A 26989-nucleotide genomic window follows, 5' to 3' on the forward strand; every position below is an offset into this window, starting at 1 on the left:
ACCGCTCCACCTTAAAAGATAGTCGTTTTTTACTCACACACATCGCTCCACCTTAAAAGATACAGTCGCTTCTTACTCACACACACCGCTCCACCTTAAAAGATACAGTCGCTTCTTACTCACACACACCGCTCCACCTTAAAAGATACAGTCGTTTCTTACTCACACACACCGCTCCACCTTAAAAGATACAATCGCTTCTTACTCACACACACCGCTCCACATTAAAAGATACAGTTGTTTATTACTCACACACACCGCACCACCTTAAAAGATACAGACGCTTCTTACTCACACACACCGCTCCACCTTAAAAGATACAGTCGCTTCTTACTCACACACACCGCTCCATCTTAAAATATACAGTCGCTTCTTACTCACACACACCGCTCCACCTTAAAGGATACAGTCACTTCTTACTCACACACCGCTCCATCTTAAAAGATACAGTCGCTTCTTACTCACACACCGCTCCACCTTAAAAGATACAGTCGCTTCTTACTCACACACCCCGCTCCACATTAAAAGATACAGTCGCTTCTTACTCACACACACCGCTCCACCTTAAAAGATACAGTCGTTTCTTACTCACACACACCGCTCCACCTTAAAAGATGCAGTCGCTTCTTACTCACACACACCGCTCCATCTTAAAAGATACAGTCGCTTCTTACTCACACACTCCGCTCCACCTTAAAAGATACAGTCGCTTCTTACTCACACACTCCGCTCCACCTTAAAAGACATGGAGCTTTGAGCTGCATTTCCCCACAATTGTAGATGTTCTCTTTGTGAAACGATTAAATTCCAATTCTCAGTTCTTTTCTTTTCCGTGACATTTTCAGCACGTTCTGACATTTCAGTATCAGACAAAAACAGGTCACTGTTGACCTTTCTATCTCTGCATTTTAAATAATTATTAATGACATTTAAGGTGTGTACAACTTAATTAATAACCACGTAATACAACAGGCTTTTGCTGTAGTCTATTTTTAAAGTGGTGCCAAACTGCTGCTATAATTTAGCAAACGCAGACTGAAATATTAGTGTGGTATGAGCTGTTTGTGTAGTGTGTGCAGCCAAACACTGTCTGTGACGGACACACACTAGACACCGGTAAACACTGTGAGAGTTTAAATCTCGGCCGACCTTCTGCTGACCCCACACTCTCCGTGGCCTCACCGTGGAGCAGATGATGCAGACGACGGTGGCATGCTACAGGGGCTGACAGTGACCGCACGACTGCATCACTCTGAACTAAAGTTTTTTTTACACAGCTTTTATTTTGTATAATTCTGTGATGATTTTTTTATTCCTTTTATTTGAAAGTAAGGAACGTCTTTCCAGATTGGAGATACAAGGATTTGTCCTAACAGTGGCAGCAAACACACAGCAATAAATACACCACACGCACACACACACACACCCTGCTATAATATTCCATTTGCCTCCCTTGTTTAATCCCTCATCTCGTCAGACACTTTTAATAGGAAGGCACTGCGGACACAAGGGTTACAGTGTATATATATATATTTATGTACATGTGTGTGTGTGTGTGTGTGTGTGTGTGTGTGTGTGTGAGAGAGCGAGTCTGAGTAGGATTGAGTTTCAGTAGCTCTGGAGTGAAGCCCCTCAGTCTGAGTCTCACTCTAATCAGAGCCCTGTCTGTGAGAGAAAAGAGAGACACTACTGTAAATCTAAAGCTTTGTATTCAACACCCCCCTCCCTCTCTCTCTCTCTCTCTCTCTCTCTGTCTCTCTCTCTCTCCAGCTGCTCGATCCAGACCCACAATGACGACACCGAGCTCCAGTGGTCTCGAGGTACTCCTCAGCACTCTGCAGGTAAGCTCAGTGTGTGTGATGTTAAAGTACAGGAGGGAAGACCACTCTGCTGTGTTTACTGACGTTCTGCGAGTGTGAGATGGGTTCCTAAACTGAGAGACAGGACCCCAACAGTAAACAGTGTTGTGGGGGGAAATGAACATCCCAGCTTTTGTTTTAACACATTAATGTGTTACTGACATGCGATAAATCATTAAAAACAGCAGCACTAACATTGCCCTGAACTTCTTCCAGTCTGGAATCAACAGCGTGAATGTAGTTTACCGAGTGTTTGGGGTCTCTCTGAATTCTTAAACAGTGAAATAAAGCTTCACCTCTTACTATAGCTGTGTGCTTCTAAACTTGTATAGGGCGATTTATAGGTACCTCACCCAGAAAGATATATCCACACTGCCTTCAGACATCAGCCAATCAGAGGAAACACAGCAGGCGACGTTTTATACAAACACTCGATCAGAATCACTGGGCGCAATGAGGGAATACACCCTTGAGGGGGCGCCACTCCTTCACAGTGCATTCTGCAGTCTTGTTTTTATTATCATTATTATTATTATTATTCATGACCTTAATGTTACTGATGGTGGCTGAATGCTACTGGGCTCTGTTTATAAATATAGTGCCATTTAAGGTGGAATATAAATATAGTGCCATTTAAGGTGGAATATAAATATAGTGCCATTTAAGGTGAAATATAAATATAGTGCCATTTAAGGTGAAATATAAATATAGTGCCATTTAAGGTGAAATATAAATATAGTGCCATTTAAGGTGGAATATAAATATAGTGCCATTTAAGGTGGAATATAAATATAGTGCCATTTAAGGTGGAATATAAATATAGTGCCATTTAAGGTGAAATATAAATATAGTGCCATTTAAGGTGGAATATAAATATAGTGCCATTTAAGGTGGACTATACATAAAGTGCCATTTAAGGTGGAATATACATAAAGTGCCATTTAAGGTGGAATATACATAAAGTGCCATTTAAGGTGGAATATAAATATAGTGCCATTTAAGGTGGAATATAAATATAGTGCCATTTAAAGAGGAATATACATAAAGTGCCATTTAAGGTGGAATATAAATATAGTGCCATTTAAGGTGGAACAAGCGCTGTGTTTATAATTCTGCCTGGAATATGTTCTTTTTGTGTGAGATGCTTTGTTGGATTTAAAAATGAAATGAAGTGACTAAACCAGCACTTTCTACAGACTCACACGTGTTTATAAGAGAATCAATCTTAGTTACAGCCCATTACTTTACTTCTCAGTTTTCAGGGGCTCTGGGGTAGTGCCCAAGCTCATCTCCCTGTCCTGATTCCACCTCCCGTGGTTTGGAGGGTCCCTGTCGAGTGAAATCAGGATGTGGAGGTGAGATTGGGCACCACACTGTGTCTCGGTCACGGCGCTGACACAAAACAATCCCACATTGTGAACCTTTCTAACCGTGGATGAGGCTGGAACATGCAGGAGCTTTTCAAAGCGCAGTAATTTACACTGAAAGGGTAACCGTCACCACTAACCGTCAGGGATTTTACTGTGGTTCATTGTGAAACCGGTAACTGTTTCATGTAGTTGGAACTTTCCTAAACCCTGTCTGAGAGAGGAACGCAGCGAGACCAGAGTGTTCCTGAGTCCCTCAGTTATTCTGAGAAGCACGTGTGCATCATCGCTACTCAAAATGGTTCTTTCGAGGCAGAAGGAATGTAATTGGTTACCAGCCGACAGGCAAGGATGAATGTGATTGGTTAAAACATTTTTAGCAAATATTAAATGTGCAGTTGAACTTTCCTTTTTGTTCCTGTAGGTGTTGTTTGCTTAAATGGAGGATAGTGTAACTCTGTGCCTCTGAGGGAGCTCCAGAATGCTGTATTTGAAAATCTTCGTCCAAACTGTTTTAACCAATCACATTCATCCCCACTTGTTGGCTGGTAGCCAATTACTTTCCTTTAGCCGCGAAGGCAGCATTGCTTCCAGAACCATTTTTAGTAGCACACATATGGTGTGTTCTCTCTGTGTCTGCGTGGGTTTCCTCCGGGTCACTGTCTGTGAGGCGTGTGGTGTGTTCTCTCTGTGTCTGCGTGGGTTTCCTCCGGGTGACTGTCTGTGAGGAATGTGGTGTGTTCTCTCTGTGTTTGCGTGGGTGTCCTCCGGGTGACTGTCTGTGAGGAGTGTGGTGTGTTCTCTCTGTGTCTGCGTGGGTTTCCTCCGGGTGACTGTCTGTGAGGAGTGTGGTGTGTTCTCCCTGTGTCTGCGTGGGTGTCCTCCGGGTGACTGTCTGTGAGGAGTGTGGTGTGTTCTCCCTGTGTCTGCGTGGGTTTCCTCCGGGTGACTGTCTGTGAGGAATGTGGTGTGTTCTCCCTGTGTCTGCGTGGGTGTCCTCCGGGTGACTGTCTGTGAGGAGTGTGGTGTGTTCTCTCTGTGTCTGCGTGGGTTTCCTCCGAGTGACTGTCTGTGAGGAGTGTGGTGTGTTCTCTCTGTGTCTGCGTGGGTTTCCTCCGGGTGACTGTCTGTGAGGAGTGTGGTGTGTTCTCCCTGTGTCTGCGTGGGTTTCCTCTGAGTGACTGTCTGTGAGGAGTGTGGTGTGTTCTCTCTGTGTCTGCATGGGTTTCCTCCGGGTGACTGTCTGTGAGGAGTGTGGTGTGTTCTCTCTGTGTCTGCGTGGGTTTCTTCTGGGTGACTGTCTGTGAGGAGTGTGGTGTGTTCTCCCTGTGTCTGCGTGGGTTTCTTCCGGGTGACTGTCTGTGAGGAGTGTGGTGTGTTCTCTCTGTGTCTGCATGGGTTTCCTCTGGGTGACTGTCTGTGAGGAGTGTGGTGTGTTCTCCCTGTGTCTGCATGGGTTTCCTCTGAGTGACTGTCTGTGAGGAGTGTGGTGTGTTCTCTCTGTGTCTGCGTGGGTTTCCTCTAAGTGACTGTCTGTGAGGAGTGTGGTGTGTTCTCCCTGTGTCTGCGTGGGTTTCCTCCGGGTGACTGTCTGTGAGAAGTGTGGTGTGTTCTCTCTGTGTCTGCGTGGGTTTCCTCTGAGTGACTGTCTGTGAGGAGTGTGGTGTGTTCTCTCTGTGTCTGCGTGGGTTTCCTCTAAGTGACTGTCTGTGAGGAGTGTGGTGTGTTCTCCCTGTGTCTGCGTGGGTTTCCTCTAAGTGACTGTCTGTGAGGAGTGTGGTGTGTTCTCCCTGTGTTTGTGTGGGTTTCCTCCGGGTGCTCCGGTTTCCTCCCATGCTCCTAAAAACACACATTGGTAGGTGGATTGGAGACTCATAAGTCTCCGTAGGTTTGAGAGTGTGTGTGTGTGTATGTCTCCCTGTGAATGACTGGTGCCCCGTCCAGGGTGGATTCCCGCCCTGCTCTGCACCCACCGCCACCCTGAACTGGATAAGCGCTTATGAAGCAGACAATGAATGAATGTTGTAGCTTATTATAATACACGACTCGACAGAACACCAAACCCAACGTGACCTTGACCAGGATGAAACAGTTACAGAAGATGAATGAATGAAACCTCTTGGCCTGGTGAAGCGAGCGCTGGTCACAGGTGGTCACTCCTCACTGGGGTGTTGTCTCTCTCAGCTGGTTATTATTCGGCTTGTGTGTGAGACCCTGTGGTATGAGTGACAGGGGTGTCACTGGGGGTCTAAATCAGGCTCTATAAGACCCTCTGTGACTCAGATCTGGGATCAGAACCAGACGTATACACACAAACCGAGCAGTGACCAGCCAGAATGTGACTTCTGACCTCGATTACTGTGGCGGATTTCTCCTAAAGCCGGAGCTCAGACAAATTTAGCTCGTCTTTACAAATAAATCCCCGTGCTGCTGACAGGCCGCTTCACCGAGGAGTCCGACAGACTGTAACCGCTCCTGCTTTTCTGGGAAGGCCTTACAGCAGATGCTTAGTGAAGACTGCTGTGAGGCTTTGATGGCATTCAACCGTGAGAATATTAGTGAGGTCAGGTGTGGGATGATCCCATTTTGATGATTAGATCCCAAAGGTTTTGGTTTGGGGCTCCGTCACACTCCAGAGGACACAGCTGCAGTGCTCCACAGTTGGATGTTCAGGGGCTTTATGTTTTACCCCTCTCTGGCAGACCCTTGGCATTGGGAATGGTGACCTTAGGCCTGAGTTCCGCTGCTCCAGAGTGTCCCATTTCATTCCCTGCTTTTCTGTGGAGATTATATTGAAGTTTTCAGTGGACACGGCTGGGTTTACCCCTCGTTATTAGGTGTGTGTTCAACACAACATCAACAACAACAACAATAACAACACACACACACACACAGCAACTAAGGCAACAACAGGTTGCAACCGTGATGTGAACTACTCACATCAGGACCAAGATGCCTTTTTTTCTAAGGTGGCTTTATCAGGAGGAGGATAGAAAGGCCAGTGTAGAGGAGTGTGTGTGTGTGTGTGTTTGGGGGGTGGGTGTGGGGGGGTGGTTGTTGCTGAGCTAATAAAGAATGACTGCTGTTGTTCTGCTCTCATTACGGAGCCAGTTGGCACAGCTATGTGGCACCACACACTTCCAGACATTCAGTCTGGAATCATTAAATCATTAAAGTGTGTAATTCTCCCAGATGTCACCCCACGGTGTGTGTGTGTGTGTGTGTGTAGGTAGCAAAGGGACATTTCTTCATCCTTCTTCCATTCACACTTTCTCTTTCTGCACATCTCCCCCCACTAAACTGAGCTGGATCTGTCTTTTTCACACCTTCAGGTTTCTCTCTCAGTTTTTAAATGTTTCATTCTCTCTCTCTCTCTCTCTCTCTCTCTCTCTCTCTCTTTTCTCTCTCTCTCTCTCTCTCTCTCTCTCTCTCGCTCTCTCTCTCGCTCTCTCTCCCTTCTCTCTCTCTCTCTGTCTCTCTTTCTCTCTCTTTCTCTTTCTGTCTCTCTCTCTCTGTCACTCTCTCTTTCTCTCTCTCTCTCTCTCTCTCTCTCTCTCTCTCCCCCCCTGCTGTTTATTCATCATCAGCTGTAACTGGTTTTTAAACCCCAGTGCTGTGGGCTCCCCGGGGCCAGCTGGAGAACAGGTCACTGCACCCTGCTGTGGCTGCTGAGTTTATAGAACCTGGAATGTGTTGTTATTTTAAACATCAAACCTAAGACAACTATTGAGACCAAATGTTAAAAAAAAAATGCTATTGTTGTTGTTCTTTACAGAATGCTGGAGACATCGAAAACACACTAAACATCCTCAATGTGCTGGATGAGCTACTCTCTGCAGGTCAGCTCTCTCTCTCTCTCTCTCTCTCTCTCTCTCTCTCTCTCTCTCTCTCTCTCTCTCTCTTTTCTTCCACTCTTTCTTCCCTCAATTCAATTAAATAAGCTTTATCGGGATGTCCATGTTTAGATACAGCATTGCCTAAGTGTGTGTGTGTGTGTGTGTGTGTGGTCAGGGGAGGGGGGGGGGGTGTTGTGTATTTGTATCATAGTCTCCTCTCCCGGTTTGGACCGAGTCCTGCCGTTAGCAGACAGCAGTGTACAGACCCATTGGAACTGAACGGAATGAGCACAGGGCGCACGCCGAGAGCGACAGTGAACTAAAGCTGTAAATGCATTAAACTCTTCAGCTCCTGAGGGATTAGGGTTTTTTAAATCTTCAGCGAAACACAATAGTGACTACAGTAGCTTCAACATCAGACATTTAAAACACAATGCATCCCTTTATCTCCTCCGCATTCATGACAAGGATTTATATATCAGTGACTGAACGAGCGAGGAGTGACATGACACTAATCCTCTAATCTGAAATTAATTTAACACAAAGTAATTAGCCAGAGTTGCTCTGCCGCCTCCGGTACGGGCCTCACTCTAATCACGGAAGTTCTGCCTCGGCTGAAAGTTCTGAAAACGCCAGAGGAACTGACGTAGTCACCTGAGTGGGTTTTTAAAAAGCAGGCGTGTGGCTGGATCTTATTTAACCCAGATTTACTGCAGATTTGGAGAGGATTATAAACGAGGACGGTGGTGTTTCTTCTGCTTCAGGCACGGACAGACGGATCTACTACATGATCTCCAAAGGAGGCAGCGAGGCCCTCCTGATGGCGCTGGTGAACACGGCCAGGTCCCACAGCCCAAACTACACTCTCCTGCTGCCCATTCTCCACCTGCTCGCCAAGGTGGGCCACAGAGGTGAGACACAGAGAGAGATGGAGGACAGGGTCTGTCAGGGAATGGGTCTGTCCCAAACCCTAGTGTGGTGTCTACACAGAGAGTATTTACTACATAGTGGGCATGCTCCCGACTCCTTGGACACCTTAAATACGCCACCTACTGAGATACCTTAATCTGGCCGAATTTTAATGTGGCATCGTACCCTACCTCAGATGGGAACGCAATCCCATGATGCAATGCAAACACAACTCCCATATAGAGCAAGAGCAAACATGATTAAAACTATGATAAAAGCAGGAACACTATAATCTGAGGCCTCATGAGGACAGACGTCCTAGAACACTGCCGACTGAAACTGTTGCCTACGGAGTCAGCGCCTGCTTAGACAGCTTCACTAGAATTTGTGACAGACCTAATCATTTAGTTACTAAGTGGCCAGTGAGTGTCAGTAGAAGGGGGGTGTTTCTGATAAAGTGGCCAGTGAGTGTCAGTAGAGGGGGGGGAGGGTGTTTCTGATAAAGTGGCCAGTGAGTGTCAGTAGAGGAGGGTGTTTCTGATAAAGTGGCCAGAGAGTGTCAGTAGAGGGGGGGTGTTTCTGATAAAGTGGCCAGTGAGTGTCAGTAGAAGGGGGGTGTTTCTGATAAAGTGGCCAGTGAGTGTCAGTAGAGGGGGGTGTTTCTGATAAAGTGGCCAGTGAGTGTCAGTAGAGGGGGGTGTTTCTGATATAGTGGCCAGTGAGTGTCAGTAGAGGGGGGTGTTTCTGATAAAGTGGCCAGTGAGTGTCAGTAGAGGGGGGTGTTTCTGATAAAGTGGCGAGTGAGTGTCAGTAGAGGGGGGTGTTTCTGATAAAGTGGCCAGTGAGTGTCAGTAGAGGGGGGTGTTTCTGATAAAGTGGCCAGTGAGTGTCAGTAGAAGGGGGGTGTTTCTGATAAAGTGGCCAGTGAGTGTCAGTAGAGGGGGGTGTTTCTGATAAAGTGGCCAGTGAGTGTCAGTAGAGGGGGGGGTGTTTCTGATAAAGTGGCCAGTGAGTGTCAGTAGAGGGGGGTGTTTCTGATAAAGTGGCCAGTGAGTGTCAGTAGCGGGGGGTGTTTCTGATATAGTGGCCAGTGAGTGTCAGTAGAAGGGGGGTGTTTCTGATAAAGTGGCCAGTGAGTGTCAGTAGAGGGGGGTGTTTCTGATAAAGTGGCCAGTGAGTGTCAGTAGAAGGGAGGGGGGTGTTTCTGATAAAGTGGCCAGTGAGTGTCAGTAGAAGGGGGTGTTTCTAATAAAGTGGCCAGTGAGTGTCAGTAGAAGGGGGGTGTTTCTGATAAAGTGACCAGTGAGTGTCAGTAGAAGGGGGGTGTTTCTGATAAAGTGGCCAGTGAGTGTCAGTAGAGGGGGGTGTTTCTGATAAAGTGGCCAGTGAGTGTCAGTAGAGGGGGGGGGGTGTTTCTGATAAAGTGGCCAGTGAGTGTCAGTAGAGGGGGGTGTTTCTGATAAAGTGGCCAGTGAGTGTCAGTAGATTTTAAATGTGAGTAGTGATTTTAAATGCCCCTGTCCCTCAGACCGGAGGATCGGTGTAAAGGCAGAGGATGCGGATGCGGTGTTGGTGACGCTGGGCCTGCTGCGGCAGAATGTGAAGAATCCCAGGAGAGCCGCTGCCTGTCTGTGGGTCATCAGGGTCTTCTGCTCCTCCGGTGAGTCTGCGGTGATCTGCTGTTTTCAGGTTGGTCATTTCAGTACTTTCCTTGTTGTAAATAAATAAATGACTCCTAGTGCAGTGTAAATATCAGAGACCACCGTTCACTTGTTAAATCTCTAGTAAAAATGCAGATCAGAAACATTCTGTTAAGCCGTTTTCACAGGTGAATAAGTCCAGAGAATCAGGTCTGGAGATGTTCTGGACTTCTCATGCTGTAACATACAGCAGAAGACCTTCTGTGTCAGAGGCGTGTAGTAGATATAACCCAGCTCTGTTCACACACTCCTGTCTGTATTCATTGAGAGGCTCAGCATCTTTTAAGGTGGAACGGTGAGTTTGGGTCAGAAGCGACTGTATCTTTTAAGGTGGAACAGTGAATTTGGGTCAGAAGCGACTGTATCTTTTAAGGTGGAACAGTGAATCTGGGTAAGAAGCGACTGTATCTTTTAAGGTGGAACAGTGAGTTTGGGTCAGAAGCGACTGTATCTTTTAAGGTGGAACAGTGAGTTTGTGTCAGAAGCAACTGTATCTTTTAAGGTGGAACAGTGAATTTGGGTAAGAAGCGATTGTATCTTTTAAGGTGGAACAGTGAGTTTGGGTCAGAAGCGACTGTATCTTTTAAGGTGGAACAGTGAGTTTGGGTAAGAAGCGACTGTATCTTTTAAGGTGAAACAGTGAGTTTGTGTCAGAAGCGACTGTATCTTTTAAGGTGGAACAGTGAGTTTGGGTCAGAAGCGACTGTATCTTTCAAGGTGCAACAGTGAGTTTGGATCAGAAGCGACTGTATCTTTTAAGGTGGAACAGTGAGTTTGGGTCAGAAGCGACTGTATCTTTCAAGGTGCAACAGTGAGTTTGGATCAGAAGCGACTGTATCTTTTAACGTGGAACAGTGAGTTTGGGTCAGAAGCGACTGTATCTTTTAAGGTGGAACGGTGAGTTTGGGTCAGAAGCGACTGTATCTTTTAAGGTGGAATGGTGAGTTTGGGTCAGAAGAGACTGTATCTTTTAAGGTGGAATGGTGAGTTTGGGTCAGAAGAGACTGTATCTTTTAAGGTGGAACAGTGAGTTTGTGACAGAAGCAACTGTATCTTTTAAGGTGGAACAGTGAATTTGGGTAAGAAGCGACTGTATCTTTTAAGGTGGAAAAGTGAGTTTGGGTCAGAAGCGACTGTATCTTTTAAGGTGGAACAGTGTGTTTGGATAAGAAGCGACTGTATCTTTTAAGGTGAAACAGTGAGTTTGTGTCAGAAGCGACTGTATCTTTTAATGTGGAACAGTGAGTTTGGGTAAGAAGCGGCTGTATCTTTTAAGGTGGAACAGTGAGTTTGTGACAGAAGCAACTGTATCTTTTAAGGTGGAACAGTGAATTTGGGTAAGAAGCGACTGTATCTTTTAAGGTGGAAAAGTGAGTTTGGGTCAGAAGCGACTGTATCTTTTAAGGTGGAACAGTGTGTTTGGGTAAGAAGCGACTGTATCTTTTAAGGTGAAACAGTGAGTTTGTGTCAGAAGCGACTGTATCTTTTAATGTGGAACAGTGAGTTTGGGTAAGAAGCGACTGTATCTTTTAATGTGGAACAGTGAATTTGGATAAGAAGCGACTGTATCTTTTAATGTGGAACAGTGAGTTTGGGTCAGAAGCGACTGTATCTTTTAAGGTGGAACAGTGAGTTTGGATCAGAAGCGACTGTATCTTTTAATGTGGAACAGTGAGTTTGGGTAAGAAGTGACTGTATCTTTTAAAGGTGCAACAGTGAGTTTGGATCAGAAGTGACTGTATCTTTTAAGGTGGAACAGTGAGTTTGGGTCAGAAGCGACTGTATCTTTTAAGGTGGAACGGTGAGTTTGGGTCAGAAGCGACTGTATCTTTTAATGTGGAACAGTGAGTTTGTGTCAGAAGCGACTGTATCTTTTATCTTTTAATGTGGAACAGTGAGTTTGGGTAAGAAGCGACTGTATCTTTCAAGGTGCAACAGTGAGTTTGGATCAGAAGCGACTGTATCTTTTAAGGTGGAACAGTGAGTTTGTGACAGAAGCAACTGTATCTTTTAAGGTGGAACAGTGAATTTGGGTAAGAAGCGACTGTATCTTTTAAGGTGGAAAAGTGAGTTTGGGTCAGAAGCGACTGTATCTTTTAAGGTGAAACAGTGAGTTTGTGTCAGAAGCGACTGTATCTTTTAAAGTGGAACAGTGAGTTTGGGTAAGAAGCGACTGTATCTTTTAAGGTGGAAAAGTGAGTTTGGGTCAGAAGCGACTGTATCTTTTAAGGTGGAACAGTGTGTTTGGGTAAGAAGCGACTGTATCTTTTAAGGTGAAACAGTGAGTTTGTGTCAGAAGCGACTGTATCTTTTAATGTGGAACAGTGAGTTTGGGTAAGAAGCGGCTGTATCTTTTAAGGTGGAACAGTGAGTTTGTGACAGAAGCAACTGTATCTTTTAAGGTGGAACAGTGAATTTGGGTAAGAAGCGACTGTATCTTTTAAGGTGGAAAAGTGAGTTTGGGTCAGAAGCGACTGTATCTTTTAAGGTGGAACAGTGTGTTTGGGTAAGAAGCGACTGTATCTTTTAAGGTGAAACAGTGAGTTTGTGTCAGAAGCGACTGTATCTTTTAATGTGGAACAGTGAGTTTGGGTCAGAAGCGACTGTATCTTTTAAGGTGGAACAGTGAATTTGGATAAGAAGCGACTGTATCTTTTAATGTGGAACAGTGAGTTTGGGTCAGAAGCGACTGTATCTTTTAAGGTGGAACAGTGAGTTTGGATCAGAAGCGACTGTATCTTTTAATGTGGAACAGTGAGTTTGGGTAAGAAGCGACTGTATCTTTTAAAGGTGCAACAGTGAGTTTGGATCAGAAGTGACTGTATCTTTTAAGGTGGAACAGTGAGTTTGGGTCAGAAGCGACTGTATCTTTTAAGGTGGAACGGTGAGTTTGGGTCAGAAGCGACTGTATCTTTTAATGTGGAACAGTGAGTTTGTGTCAGAAGCGACTGTATCTTTTATCTTTTAATGTGGAACAGTGAGTTTGGGTAAGAAGCGACTGTATCTTTCAAGGTGCAACAGTGAGTTTGGATCAGAAGCGACTGTATCTTTTAAGGTGGAACAGTGAGTTTGGGTCAGAAGCGACTGTATCTTTCAAGGTGCAACAGTGAGTTTGGATCAGAAGCGACTGTATCTTTTAAGGTGGAACAGTGAGTTTGGGTCAGAAGCGACTGTATCTTTTAAGGTGGAACGGTGAGTTTGGGTCAGAAGCGACTGTATCTTTTAAGGTGGAATGGTGAGTTTGGGTCAGAAGAGACTGTATCTTTTAATGTGGAACAGTGAGTTTGGGTAAGAAGCGACTGTATCTTTTAAAGGTGCAACAGTGAGTTTGGGTCAGAAGTGACTGTATCTTTTAAGGTGGAACAGTGAGTTTGGGTCAGAAGCGACTGTATCTTTTAAGGTGGAACGGTGAGTTTGGGTCAGAAGCGACTGTATCTTTTAAGGTGGAACGGTGAGTTTGGGTAAGAAGCGACTATCTTTTAAGGTGGAACGGTGAGTTTGGGTCAGAAGCGACTGTATCTTTTAAGGTGGAACAGTGAGTTTGGGTAAGAAGCGACTGTATCTTTTAAGGTGAAACAGTGAGTTTGTGTCAGAAGCGACTGTATCTTTTAATGTGGAACAGTGAGTTTGGGTAAGAAGCTACTGTATCTTTTAAGGTGGAACAGTGAGTTTGGATCAGAAGCGACTGTATCTTTCAATGTGGAACAGTGAGTTTGGGTCAGAAGCGACTGTATCTTTTAAGGTGGAACAGTGTGTTTGGGTAAGAAGCGACTGTATCTTTTAAGGTGAAACAGTGAGTTTGTGTCAGAAGCGACTGTATCTTTTAAGGTGGAACAGTGAGTTTGGATCAGAAGCGACTGTATCTTTTAAGGTGGAACAGTGAATTTGGATAAGAAGCGACTGTATCTTTTAATGTGGAACAGTGAGTTTGGGTCAGAAGCGACTGTATCTTTTAAGGTGGAACAGTGAGTTTGGATCAGAAGCGACTGTATCTTTTAATGTGGAACAGTGAGTTTGGGTAAGAAGTGACTGTATCTTTTAAAGGTGCAACAGTGAGTTTGGATAAGAAGCGACTGTATCTTTTAATGTGGAACAGTGAGTTTGGGTCAGAAGCGACTGTATCTTTTAAGGTGGAACAGTGAGTTTGGATCAGAAGTGACTGTATCTTTTAAGGTGGAACAGTGAGTTTGGGTCAGAAGTGACCGTATCTTTTAAGGTGGAACGGTGAGTTTGGGTCAGAAGCGACTGTATCTTTTAAGGTGGAATGGTGAGTTTGGGTAAGAAGTGACTATCTTTTAAGGTGGAACGGTGAGTTTGGGTCAGAAGCGACTGTATCTTTTAAGGTGGAACGGTGAGTTTGGGTAAGAAGCGACTGTATCTTTTAAGGTGAAACAGTGAGTTTGTGTCAGAAGCGACTGTATCTTTTAATGTGGAACAGTGAGTTTGGGTAAGAAGCTACTGTATCTTTTAAGGTGGAACAGTGAGTTTGGATCAGAAGCGACTGTATCTTTTAATGTGGAACAGTGAGTTTGGGTAAGAAGCGACTGTATCTTTCAAGGTGCAACAGTGAGTTTGGATCAGAAGCGACTGTATCTTTTAAGGTGGAACAGTGAGTTTGGGTCAGAAGCGACTGTATCTTTTAAGGTGGAACGGTGAGTTTGGGTCAGAAGCGACTGTATCTTTTAAGGTGGAACGGTGAGTTTGGGTCAGAAGAGACTGTATCTTTTAAGGTGGAACGGTGAGTTTGGGTCAGAAGAGACTGTATCTTTTAAGGTGGAACAGTGAGTTTGGGTAAGAAGCGGCTGTATCTTTTAAGGTGGAACAGTGAGTTTGTGTCAGAAGCAACTGTATCTTTTAAGGTGGAACAGTGAATTTGGGTAAGAAGCGACTGTATCTTTTAAGGTGGAAAAGTGAGTTTGGGTCAGAAGCGACTGTATCTTTTAAGGTGGAACAGTGTGTTTGGGTAAGAAGCGACTGTATCTTTTAAGGTGAAACAGTGAGTTTGTGTCAGAAGTGACTGTATCTTTTAATGTGGAACAGTGAGTTTGGGTAAGAAGCGACTGTATCTTTTAAGGTGGAACAGTGAATTTGGATAAGAAGCGACTGTATCTTTTAATGTGGAACAGTGAGTTTGGGTCAGAAGCGACTGTATCTTTTAAGGTGGAACAGTGAGTTTGGATCAGAAGCGACTGTATCTTTTAATGTGGAAGAGTGAGTTTGGGTAAGAAGCGACTGTATCTTTTAAGGTGCAACAGTGAGTTTGGATCAGAAGCGACTGTATCTTTTAAGGTGGAACAGTGAGTTTGGGTCAGAAGCGACTGTATCTTTTAAGGTGGAACGGTGAGTTTGGGTCAGAAGCGACTGTATCTTTTAAGGTGGAATGGTGAGTTTGGGTCAGAAGAGACTGAATCTTTTAAGGTGGAACGGTGAGTTTGGGTCAGAAGCGACTGTATCTTTTAAGGTGGAACAGTGAGTTTGGGTAAGAAGCGACTGTATCTTTTAAGGTGGAACAGTGAGTTTGGGTAAGAAGCGACTATCTTTTAAGGTGGAACAGTGAGTTTGGGTCAGAAGCGACTGTATCTTTTAAGGTGGAACAGTGAGTTTGGATCAGAAGCGACTGTATCTTTTAAGGTGGAACAGTGAGTTTGGGTCAGAAGCGACTGTATCTTTTAAGGTGCAACAGTGAGTTTGGGTCAGAAGCGACTGTATCTTTTAATGTGGAACAGTGAGTTTGGGTAAGAAGCGACTGTATCTTTTAAGGTGCAACGGTGAGTTTGGGTCAGAAGCGACTGTATCTTTTAAGGTGGAATGGTGAGTTTGGGTAAGAAGCGACTGTATCTTTTAAGGTGCAACAGTGAGTTTGGATCAGAAGCGACTGTATCTTTTAAGGTGGAACAGTGAGTTTGGGTCAGAAGCGACTGTATCTTTTAAGGTGGAACAGTGAGTTTGGATCAGAAGCGACTGTATCTTTTAAGGTGGAACAGTGAGTTTGGGTCAGAAGCGACTGTATCTTTTAAGGTGCAACAGTGAGTTTGGGTCAGAAGCGACTGTATCTTTTAATGTGGAACCGTGAGTTTGGGTCAGAAGCGACTGTATCTTTTAAGGTGCAACGGTGAGTTTGGGTCAGAAGCGACTGTATCTTTTAAGGTGGAATGGTGAGTTTGGGTAAGAAGCGACTGTATCTTTTAAGGTGGAACGGTGAATTTGGGTCAGAAGCGACTGTATCTTTTTAGGTGGAACAGTGAGTTTGGGTAAGAAGCGACTATCTTTTAAGGTGCAACGGTGAGTTTGGGTCAGAAGCGACTGTATCTTTTAATGTGGAACGGTGAGTTTGGGTCAGAAGCGACTGTTTCTTTTAAGGTGGCTGAAGTGTAAATTTTCTGTAAGAACCATATTTGTAAGTCCATCTGTTTCATTCTATAGCACCTTCGGTCTGCGTTTACTTTCATGGAAAGGTAATTCCACCTTAAGTAATAAATCTGAAAAGCAAAAATTAGTCAGTGTTACCCATCTATGGAACAGGAATAGAGCACCATCCTCATCTCTTTTCATGCTTTTTAAGGTTCTGAGCCTTTTTACGGGCCCAGTATTTCAGCTGTGGCTCAGCAAGACCGACTGTTTGGACCGAGCCACTTAGGTTCTTTCCTATTTACTGAGTCAGGACTGTGTACAAACAGCGGAGGCTTATTCCAGTGTAAACAGACTGGAAATCCATCCATTCATTCATTATCTGTAAGCGCGTATCCAGTTCAGGGTCACGGTGGGTCCAGAGCCTACCTGAAATCATTGGGCGCAAGGCGGGAATACACCCTGGAGGGGGTGCCAGTCATAGTGAGGAAATATTCTCTGAATTTTATAAAAATTGCACTGAAGTAAAATCACAAACATCAATAAACAACAAATAAATAAACAGCTCAGGTTTTTTAGCTAATCACAGACTTCTCAGAGAGAAAAAATCCTAATAATATCCACCGAGATAGTGCCCTGAGGAGGGCTCCAAGTTCTGTTTGATTCTGCTCTAAAGTTGTACTTAATAAGGCTAGCGAACATTAGCATGTAGCTCTCCTTATACCTGCCAGGTGTTTCTGATTTGGAGAGCGCCGACAGGTAATCAGGTATATAACACACTGCCCCTGCTCTGCCCCGCAACTCCCCGATCAAACCCCTATAGCACTGTGCAGCAGTGACATTGAAGGTTTTAAAAACTCCAGCAGCCACTGCTGTGTCTGATCCACTCGCACCAGAGCAACACACACTAACACACCACCACCACCACGTCTCTCAATAATCCACCACCCAAATCATACCTGGTACTCTGTGGGGTTCCTGACCATGTGACAAACAGGGGAAGAAGGCTAACAATGTTTAGACCAATCTATATCTGTGGCTGGCTACTGGAGCTGCAGGTTCCTTCAGGATCTGTGAAGTGTTATTTCGGCTCATGAAAGTTTTATAAAATGATTCTGCCGCGGTTTAAACGTTGTCTGACGGTTTCTCTTTCCTCTTCTCCATCTTATTTATATTCCGACAGAAGCCTGTTTACAGTCTCCGTTCACGCCGCAGCTCAGATGTTTTTATCAGTGCTTTTTTAAGGAGCGTTTGAGAGATAACCGCACTGCCTTGAAATTGGAAATCTCTAGTGTTCTTTATTTGGATTCGTTTAAAGGCGGTGTGTTTATTTTGCTGATGCATGACGGTGTATTGCAGAGTTATCAGCCGGAAGAGCGTCCAGAACTTTCCTCTTTGTGTTTATCGTAAGAGCTGAAATCTCTGTGCTGAGAGATGCCGAGCCTCGCGGCGACGCCGTATAAACAGTGGGAATATCATGTGTGCACTTGCCTTGTCGACGTGGGTCAGGTTTGGATATCTGCAGCCTCTGTTAATCCCCCCTGAGGCTACAGTCAGTACAGTGCAGTGTGTGACTATACAGTTACCGTGTTTATAATCATACCTGGGGTTCTGTTCTTTTTGCAGTGTCCACAGCAATCCTGCTGGGCCAGAACCGAGCTCTGGACGTTGTGTTCAGCCTGATTGCCCCTCCCGCTGAAACACACACTCGCACAGTCAAGTAAGTGTTACGTACACACACATACACGCAAGAATACAGTGCAACAATCAGCCAATCAGTTGTTTCTACACTCACCGTCCATTCTTCAGCGCTCAGGACCCCCACAGAACAGGTGTGATACAGTGACAGTGACACTGACGTGGTGGTGGTGTGTTAGTGTGTGTTGTGCTGGTGTAGAGTGGATCAGACACAGCAGTGCTGCTGGAGTTTTGACTGAGAATAGTCCACCACGCCAGCAGGGAGCAGCGTCCTTTGTCACTGATGAAGGACTAGAGGACGGCCGACACACACTGTGCAGAATAATTAGACACTATTCTTCATTGAGTGAGTCAATGAGAGATAGAGAGAGAAAGAGAAGGGACAGTGAGTGAGAATGAGAGTAGAGATAGAGAGTGAGAGAATGAAATAGTGTGTAGAATGAGAGAGAGAGAGAGGGAGGAAGAGAGAGAGAGAGAGAGGGTAGGGTGAGTGTTCTCTGGCTCTCAGTGAAGCCCCTCCTCCTCCTCCTCCTCACACTGAGACAACCACAGCAGCTGAAATGTTCTGGACAGGTTTGTTTGGCCGGTTCCTTTTGGGTCACACAGAAAGCCTCTGACCAAGGTCCAGTCTGATGGACACCTTTAACTGAAGGGAAACACTCAGAGGTGGAATGGACCCGGCTGAGTGAACCGTTCCTGTGCCCTGTATTCAGAGTCAGAAAATCAGTCTGAGTTCATCGGCTTATGATAAGAGTAGGAACATGGAGACGGACTAATCACATTCTGGGAAAGCGCTGCATCAGTACAGGTGATCAGACGTGACCCCATCTGTTCCCAAAGCCAATTAACCTGGGGTATCACACCGGTGCCATGTTTGTGTCTCTGCAGCTTCAAATCACACTGTGTTCTTCACCTCATCTCCCTCTGAGCCGTGACGGGTCTTGTACCTGTAACTCAACATGTCACAGCTCTGCCGGCCCACTCGGCTCAGGGGGATTTATAGCTGGATTGTGAAATGCGCTCGTGATCACACGCTTGCCCTCGACAGCTCCTGTCCCGGAGAAATACACAGTTATGATTTCAGAGACAGTCATTTTCCTCCGCGGTCTGACACTAGCTGCAGGCCTGGTGGGTTTTATAGAAGCCGGTGTAGTAGTGATTTATCTGTGTTTGGGGCGATGTAAATAAATGGATGTGTCTTAAAATAAAGCCGAGGTAGGAGACAGAGCATCACGTATGTGTCCATTCTCCAAATTTAGTTGAGTTTGGTTAGGTTCAAACTACAGCTTCAGGTTCTCCAGAGGAGGGGAGTAACTAGTTGCAATAGCTAACGGTTCTCAGCACTGCAGTGACACTGACGTGGTGGTGGTGTGTTAGTGTGTGTTGTGCTGGTGTAGAGTGGATCAGACACAGCAGTGCTGCTGGAGTTTTTAAACCCTGTGTCCACTCTCTGTCCACTCTGTGAGACACTCCTCCCTCGTTGGTCCACCTTGTAGATGTAGAGTCAGAGACAGTAGCTCATCTGTCGCTGCACAGTGTGTGTCGCTCGTCCTCTAGTCCTTCATCAGTGACACAGGACGCTGTCGGCTGGATGTTTTTGGTCGGTGGACTGTTCTCAGTCCAGACACTGCTGTGTCTGATCCACTCTACACCAGCACAACACACACTAACACACCACCACCACGTCAGTGTCACTGCAGCGCTGAGAATGATCCACCACCACATCACACCTGCTCTGTGGGGGTCCTGAGCGCTGAGGAACAGGCTGATGTGTAGTTGTTCCAGTGTCCTCCATTTCATATTATACATTTCTGTGGAGCTCTGTGTGCATAAAGATGCACCTTTGAGTTCAGTAATATCAGTGGAGTCTACAAAGGGTTACAGATGTGTATACAGGGTTTTAAAGATGGTGTATGTATATTAAGTAATGTGTTGTGTTTATTTTGCAGAGCTGCCATCGATGCCTTCACTGCACTGCTGTGCTCCAGTAAGTTACCACTGATTCTGTGTGTCACTGAGCACCTGTATTTAATAACCAGGGGCCACTTTATCAGAGACCCCTCTCCTCCAGGTGTGCAGACAGAGATCGGGGCTCATCTGTGTTTTCCCTTTTTAAGACTTCATCTCTCGTCAGTCTCTGAGCTCAGACCTGTTGTTGGATGGCTCTGTGTGAGTGCTGTCCACAGGTGTGAGTGTCTGGGTGAGTGTGTGAGTGACTGGCTGAGTGTGTGACACTGTCCACAGGTGTGTGTGTGTGTGAGTGACTGGGTGTCTGTGTGAAACTGTCCACAGGTGTGAGTGCGTGAGTGACTTGGTGAGTGTGTAACAGGTGTGAGTGTGTGAGTGACTTGGTGAGTGTGTGAAACTGTCCACAGGTGTGAGTGTGTGAGTGACTGGGTGAGTGTGTAACAGGTGTGAGTGTGTGAGTGACTGGGTGAGTGTGTTAAACTGTCCACAGGTGACTGGGTGAATGTGTGAGTGACTGGGTGAGTGTGTTACTGTCCAGGGCTGTGTGTGTGTGTCTGGGTGTGAGTGACTGGGTGAGTGTGTAAACCTGTCCAAAGTGGTGTGTGTGTGTGTGTGCGAGTGACTGGGTGAGTGTGTAAATGTCCACAGCTGTGTGTGTGTGGGTGTGAGTGACTGGGTGAGTGTGTAAAACTGTCCAAAGGTGTGTGTGTGTGAGCGACTGGGTGACACACATCTGCACCATGTCTCTATGCTTTATTCCTAGTGTAAGTGTAAGGGTTATAAAACTCACCAGTGCTGTATTTATTAGACGTGTTGAAGTTGATTTTGGGGTCCAGAACTAATACTTGACCCCACTGATGTTCTCACATCTCAATGCAATTCAACACCACAGCAATGTTCAAACAACTATCCTGCCGCCTTTTAACTCTGGTTTTATCTTTTATCTTCACCCACTTCACCTCACCACTTCACCTCGGTATGTGGCCCTGGAAGACAACAAACAAAAAATAGAGATGCGCACCAAATAAAATACTGTTTACCTCAGGATGGATCTCTGATGGCATCTTAAGGACCATTACTGTATGAACTGAAGGAAAGGGTATTAAATGAGCCCTTGGAGTGGTAAGGGAACAGGTCAACATTGATGTCCACTTCAGAATCATTGGGATATGACACATTTTCCATAGCAATGGTGAATATAATGTTGGATAAAGCAGTTTGTAAGTCAGTACCTAGCCCTACCGCTCTGTTTTTCCTAGCGAGGATGTGTCTCAATTCTCATTGGGAAAGTAGGAGTAGGTAAGAGATTTTTCACAGAGTCACACTCCAGAGGGTCCTGACGCCTTGTGAATCTCCAGCGAGACACTGCGCAGCGCCCAAATTCACCCACAGGGGTCAGTATTTCCTCCTTTGAACGCTATGATCCCAAGTGTATTCTCTGAGTTTAATGTAGTTTCAGTGGATTATGGCCTTTACTTCAGAACGAGCAGAAAACAGCACTTGTGTTCTGATGATGTATCAGGGTTTGAAGAGTCGTCCCGTTCCGTAGGTGGAGATTAAACCTTGCAACTCAGCCCCAGGGGGCAAGAGGACATTCGAAAACAAGGGGCAGGGGTAACATTAAGAAATGCCCAAATCACCAAAGAGACCCGATACACTGCTCCATGCCACCTCCTCCTGTTGTACTGAGTGGCCACATGTGTGACACAGGTGCTGCTCACTTCTGAGTGGTCAGTGGAAGAGGTTTAGGGCAAGAGAAAATCCGAACTGAAATGCACGGCTGATCTAAAGCCTTCCTGAAAGAACAGAAGCCATTACTGCAGCAAACAGAGGAGCCACTGCCACTTAGTACTCTTCATTTCTTAATAAATGCTGGCTGGGCTATGGATGGAGTGCGTACTGGACTATGTTAGGGGTCTCTACTAAACCTGACAGTGAGTGCCTGCCAAACCAATGCTAACCACGTCTATGGACACCCATTAATCATAACTGGATCCATCAGCAGTTCTGTTAATGGGATTTTATTGGAAAGGAGTGCCACTGCTGTGGTGTATGAATCCTCCCAGCCTGCGGGAGATGCAGGAGACACTGAAGAGGTGGAAAAGAAAAGAGTGGAATACTAAACAAGCCCAATTCCCCAAAGCTGACCACAATGCGGTCAGTGCTACAGGGCAGCGCACCTGTTTCTGCTGGAGACTTTGGCCTGTTATTGAGCTAGGTTTGATTTAGAGGCCAGAGGAACCTCAGTGGTGTTATGCTAACATGGAATCTGATAGAAACCAGCACAGTGTTTTGCAGTTTTTGTATTTTGTAGCTGCAGCAGGAGGAGATTTATCTTCGCTGTCTGATGTTTTTGTGTTGGGTGTATACAGTGCATCAACTGAAGAATTCTCATTTGCGCACACAGCAGTAAATCCGGCATCTGTACAGTGTTTTAGGAGCTAACCTGGGACTGGGATGGGGCTCCAGTTGAATAAAACTAGGCTGGATGCAGCTCATAACCTTAAACTAAGGCTGGTCTTAATCTTAGTTTATGAGGACTGCTGGGAGACCCTGGACTAGACACCTAATATGGGTTTTATAATGCAAATAACCTTTCTTTGTTTGGGTTCTGGCGGCCCCTCCTACCCTTGACCAGGCCTGGTCATGAAAAACTCCCCTGTTCAGTGTCTGTGCACATTTAAATGTGGATCTGGAGCCCACCAACCCACTCACTGTGAAGCAAGACCCCGCCTCCTCACCGTCAGTTTTCTGAAACATGGGTTCCTGATGTCCGGTGGAGAGACTTGAGTCTGTCCAATCACAGCGCTGGACCCGCATTTATGCGAGAGTGCAAAAAGACAATAAGAGCACTGAGAAAAGGAGAATGCAGAGAAAAGAGGACAGAGCGAAAACAGCTAAAAACCAGAGCTTCTGCTCCTCGCTCCTCACTGCTGTGCGCTCGGGGTCGGGGTGAACAGCGAGCGGCTCATTATCATTTAAAGGAACAGGTGCTGAAAGCAGACGTTCTGAACAGGGCTGTTTACACAGGGGGAGAACACTGCTGTGGGGCTCGTGGGGTTTGGACCGAAGCAGGTCACAGATGCTTTATTAAGAAACAGAACTGTGTTCCACTGTGGAGAAGAAGGGGAATAATTCCATGTTAATATCACTGTTGTACAAGTGTGGAATGTCTTGGACACATTTCTCTGCTACAGCTGAATGCTGCATGATTTTGATCTTTATGATATAAACGCTGGAACTGATAAAGTCTTTAACAGACTGTCGGAGCGTCTCCCAGACAGAACAGGAGCTGTGATAAAGGCCAAGCGTAGAGATGGTAATGTGTAAATTATATTTATTAGTCGAATTTAATATGTAATTTCCTTTGAATGTGTTTTGACCCTGAAAGTGAAGAGTGAGTAACGTGTGTTTAACGGCTGGAAATTGACGGGATTTTAAATAAATGAAGGGTGGATGTCTGCAGCTTTGTATTTGTCTTTCCCATCAGAATAATGGCACTATTATTATTTGTGTTTTGTTCTGTATGTTCTACATCTGTGCTATCTCTGTGTGTGTGTGTGTGTGAGTGTGTGTGTGGTTCAGATATATGTCACTTGTCACTGGAACTTGTCTTCCACAAATTCCATGTGCCCATATTTAAAACAATTACATTTTATAACAGAGAGGTGAAAGGGTTAGGAATATAGTAAACCTAGGGTTAAATTAGTGTATGGGTGAGGGCCAAGTAAGGGTTGAGTTAGTGTAAGAGTCAGGGTCAGTGTAAGGTTAGGGTTGAGTTAGTGTAAGGGTCAGGGTCAGTGTAAGGTTAGGGTTGAGTTAGTGTAAGGGTCAGTGTAAGGTTAGGGTTGAGTTAGTGTAAGGGTCAGTTTAAGGTTAGGGTTGAGTTAGTGTAAGGGTCAGGGTCAGTGTAAGGTTAGGATTGAGTTAGTGTAAGGGTCAGGGTCAGTGTAAGGTTAGGGTTGAGTTAGTGTAAGGGTCAGGGTCAGTGTAAGGTTAGGGTTAAGTTAATGTAAGGGTCAGTGTAAGGTTAGGATTGAGTTAGTGTAAGGGTCAGGGTCAGTGTAAGGTTAGGGTTGAGTTAGTGTCAGTGTCAGTGTAAGGTTAGGGTGAGTTAGTGTAAGGGTCAGGGTCAGTGTAAGGTTAGGATTGAGTTAGTGTAAGGGTCAGGGTCAGTGTAAGGTTAGGATTGAGTTAGTTTAAGGGTCAGGGTCAGTGTAAGGTTAGGGTTGAGTTAGTGTAAGGGTCAGGGTCAGTGTAAGGTTAGGGTTGAGTTAGTGTAAGGGTCAGGGTCAGTGTAAGGTTAGGGTTGAGTTAGTTTAAGGGTCAGGGTCAGTGTAAGGTTAGGGTTGAGTTAGTGTAAGGGCCAGTGTAAGGTTAGGATTGAGTTAGTTTAAGGGTCAGGGTCAGTGTAAGGTTAGGATTGAGTTAGTTTAAGGGTCAGGGTCTGTGTAAGGTTAGGATTGAGTTAGTGTCAGGGTCAGTGTAAGGTTAGGGTTGAGTTAGTGTAAGGGTCAGGGTCAGTGTAAGGTTAGAGTTGAGTTAGTGTAAGGGTCAGGGTCAGTGTAAGGTTAGGATTGAGTTAGTTTAAGGGTCAGGGTCAGTGTAAGGTTAGGGTTGAGTTAGTGTAAGGGTCAGGGTCAGTGTAAGGTTAGGGTTGAGTTAATTTAAGGGTCAGGGTCAGTGTAAGGTTAGGATTGAGTTAGTTTAAGGGTCAGGGTCAGTGTAAGGTTAAGGTGAGTTTAACTTTACGGTAGTTGTTGATATGTTTGCAATAAATTAAAGTCAATTTAAAGTCCTCTGAAACCATGGAGACAAGACCGTGTGTGTGTGTGTGTGTGTGTGTGTGGCTGTGTGATAACATTTATGAATTGATTGAATTGATCTGTTTGCTTGCTATAGGTCTAAGTGCTTCAATGCCTTATTCACTCACAAGTGTATACACACACACAAACACACACACACACACACACACAAACACACACACACACACACACCTCATAACAAACAGCTTGCTGCTTATTCACAGGATTACACCATAATGTTGATTTAATGTGGGATGCCACAGATGTTCTCACCCTGACAGGTTTTTAGCCGCCAAATTTACCATGGGGATGGAGAATGTTAACACACACACACACACACACACACACACACACACACACACACACAGTATTGTTTTCTAACTAGTTCAGGAAGGAAGGAAGCTGCGTTTGAATTCTCCTTCAAAACCGACAAAAATACTGCTTTCAAAAATCAGCAGAAGGTGCAGGGTTTTCTCTGTAGTGTTTCCTCCCTGGCTGCTGTTCTCTTGCTGGCCTGCAGGGGGCAGTGTGACTCTGTGGGTGGGAGCTGTTAGGTTCCCTCTGGGTTTTGGACATTGGCTTCTGGTGGTCGCAGAGAACCCCTGTCCTGCTACCCCCACTCCCCAACACTCACACACACACACACACGTCAGGTCTTGAAGTGCATGTTAATTAGCTGATCATGTGTGTAAGAGCAGGGGAACACCATAATACTCGGGACAGCACTTCTCCGGGATGAAGGGCAGCACTGGGAAAGATTGCTGTAGGGCCTGTTAGCTGCTGAAGTACTGCACTCTGCCACTGTGTGGCACTGCTGCAAATTGAGAGGGGGACAATGGGGACCAGAGTCATAAGATCTGAAGTCTGAGTCAAGTCTTGAGCTTGAGTGTGACTTGAATCATGAATCTGAGAATTGAGTTCCTGATTCACTGACTCACAACTTGATTCAGACACCAGAGCTTATATGACTCTCCAGCTGGAATTCAGATCTATTTGACTCGTGAATCAACTCAGGCTTCACATCTCTGACTTGTCGCTGTGTTCCTACGTTCTCGTGTTCTTGCTTGATGTCATCTTACACTGATGAAGTTATGTTCCATTACTCAAGAACACAAACGGCAAGAAAAGTACCCTGATGTTGATCTCACTCCGCTCAAAATAATGAGGATGAATCATTTTGTGACTCACCAACGTGAACAACCTGAAAGTCCCATCATTCCCTGTGGAACCACAAATCTGCTCTTGTGAGGTAACTTCTCAAGAACATTCTTCTGGAGAACACAGGTCGATTCTTTGTGTTCTTGTTACTGATAAACAGCCACTGGTGCTGGACGATGGAAGAGAGGATTCAAATCAGTTATGGCTTTAGCAGTGAATCATGAATCAGTGACATATACTTTGGTCAAAATACCACAAAGATCAAACTGCACAGCAGCATTCAAGCGCTGTTCTAGTGTATGTAATTATACTTAGGAGTCTTGACTGAGGACTTTACATTTTCTCCAGTTCTGGCTCTTAATGAGCGGTGGAGCAGCAGGTGGTGTCTCTGTAACAGCTCCAGGGTCCTGGAGGTTGTGGGTTCGATTCCCGCTCCGGGTGACTGTCTGTGATGAGTGTGGTGTGTTCTCTCTGTGTCTGCGTGGGTTTCCTCCAGGTGCTCCGGTTTCCTCCCACGCTTCAAAAACACATGTTGGTAGGTGGATTGGCGACTCAAAAGTGTCTGTAGGTGTGAGTGTCTGTCGCCCTGTGAAGGACTGGCGCCCCCTTTGGGTGTGTCTCTGCCTTGCGCTCAGTGATTCCTGGTAGACTCCAGTTCCACCGCCGCCCTGAACTGGATTATTATTATTATTATTATCGTTACACTTATATAGCGCCTTTCTAGACACCCAAGGATGCTTTACAATCTACACTGCTCAGAACACTCAATCCACACACACTGGTGAGAAGCGGCAGCCAAACGCGCACAGCGTACTCTCAACCAGAAACGACCGTCCACCTGGAGGACTGCATCGGGCACTAGGGTTTTAACCCAGGACAGAGCGCCAATCCATATCTGGGCTCACACACACAGACATTCACTCACACACCAGGACAGTTATTAGAGAAGCCAATTCACCTAAGTGTTACAGACAATGAATGAATGAATAAATGAATGTTTCTTAATGAAACATCTGTGACCTGCTTTGGTCCAAACCCCACGAGTCCCACAGCAGTGTTCTCCCCCTGTGTAAACAGCCCTGTTCAGAACGCCCGCTTTCAGGAATGTGGGGTGGTTTTGTCTGTGAGACCTTTCTGTCTCAGGCTTTTGTGGGGTCTCTGTGTGGTGTCCCTCTGCAGCCTGGCAGACAGAAGCAGTTGATAACCATCGCTCCCGTTTTCCTCACAGAGGTCCTCTCCCGTCTGAGCTGGTGTAGATATCAGATCTGGAGCAAGAGGTGGAGAAGGAGGAGGAGGAAAACAGTGTGTTCAAGCAGAGGCTTCAAATGTTAATGTTAGAGT

The 26989-nt window shown here is 45.5% G+C and overlaps 1 protein-coding gene across 1 annotated transcript in view; it reads left to right on the plus strand.

Moving 5' to 3' along the window:
- Nucleotides 1-1763: 1763 nt before the first annotated feature.
- LOC136673332 (cytosolic carboxypeptidase 4) overlaps nt 1764-26989 on the plus strand; it is a gene marked incomplete at its 5' end in the record, with an annotated part of 177911 nt that continues 152685 nt past the window's right edge. The window contains 6 exons of the mRNA XM_066648733.1: nt 1764-1841; nt 7002-7065; nt 7827-7973; nt 9500-9631; nt 17646-17739; nt 19667-19704. Coding sequence (XP_066504830.1) covers nt 1764-1841; nt 7002-7065; nt 7827-7973; nt 9500-9631; nt 17646-17739; nt 19667-19704 — 553 coding nt within the window. The remainder of the gene's footprint in view (nt 1842-7001; nt 7066-7826; nt 7974-9499; nt 9632-17645; nt 17740-19666; nt 19705-26989) is intronic.

The sequence above is a fragment of the Hoplias malabaricus genome, chromosome 17, assembly GCF_029633855.1.
Source record: "Hoplias malabaricus isolate fHopMal1 chromosome 17, fHopMal1.hap1, whole genome shotgun sequence".
NCBI lineage: Eukaryota > Metazoa > Chordata > Actinopteri > Characiformes > Erythrinidae > Hoplias > Hoplias malabaricus.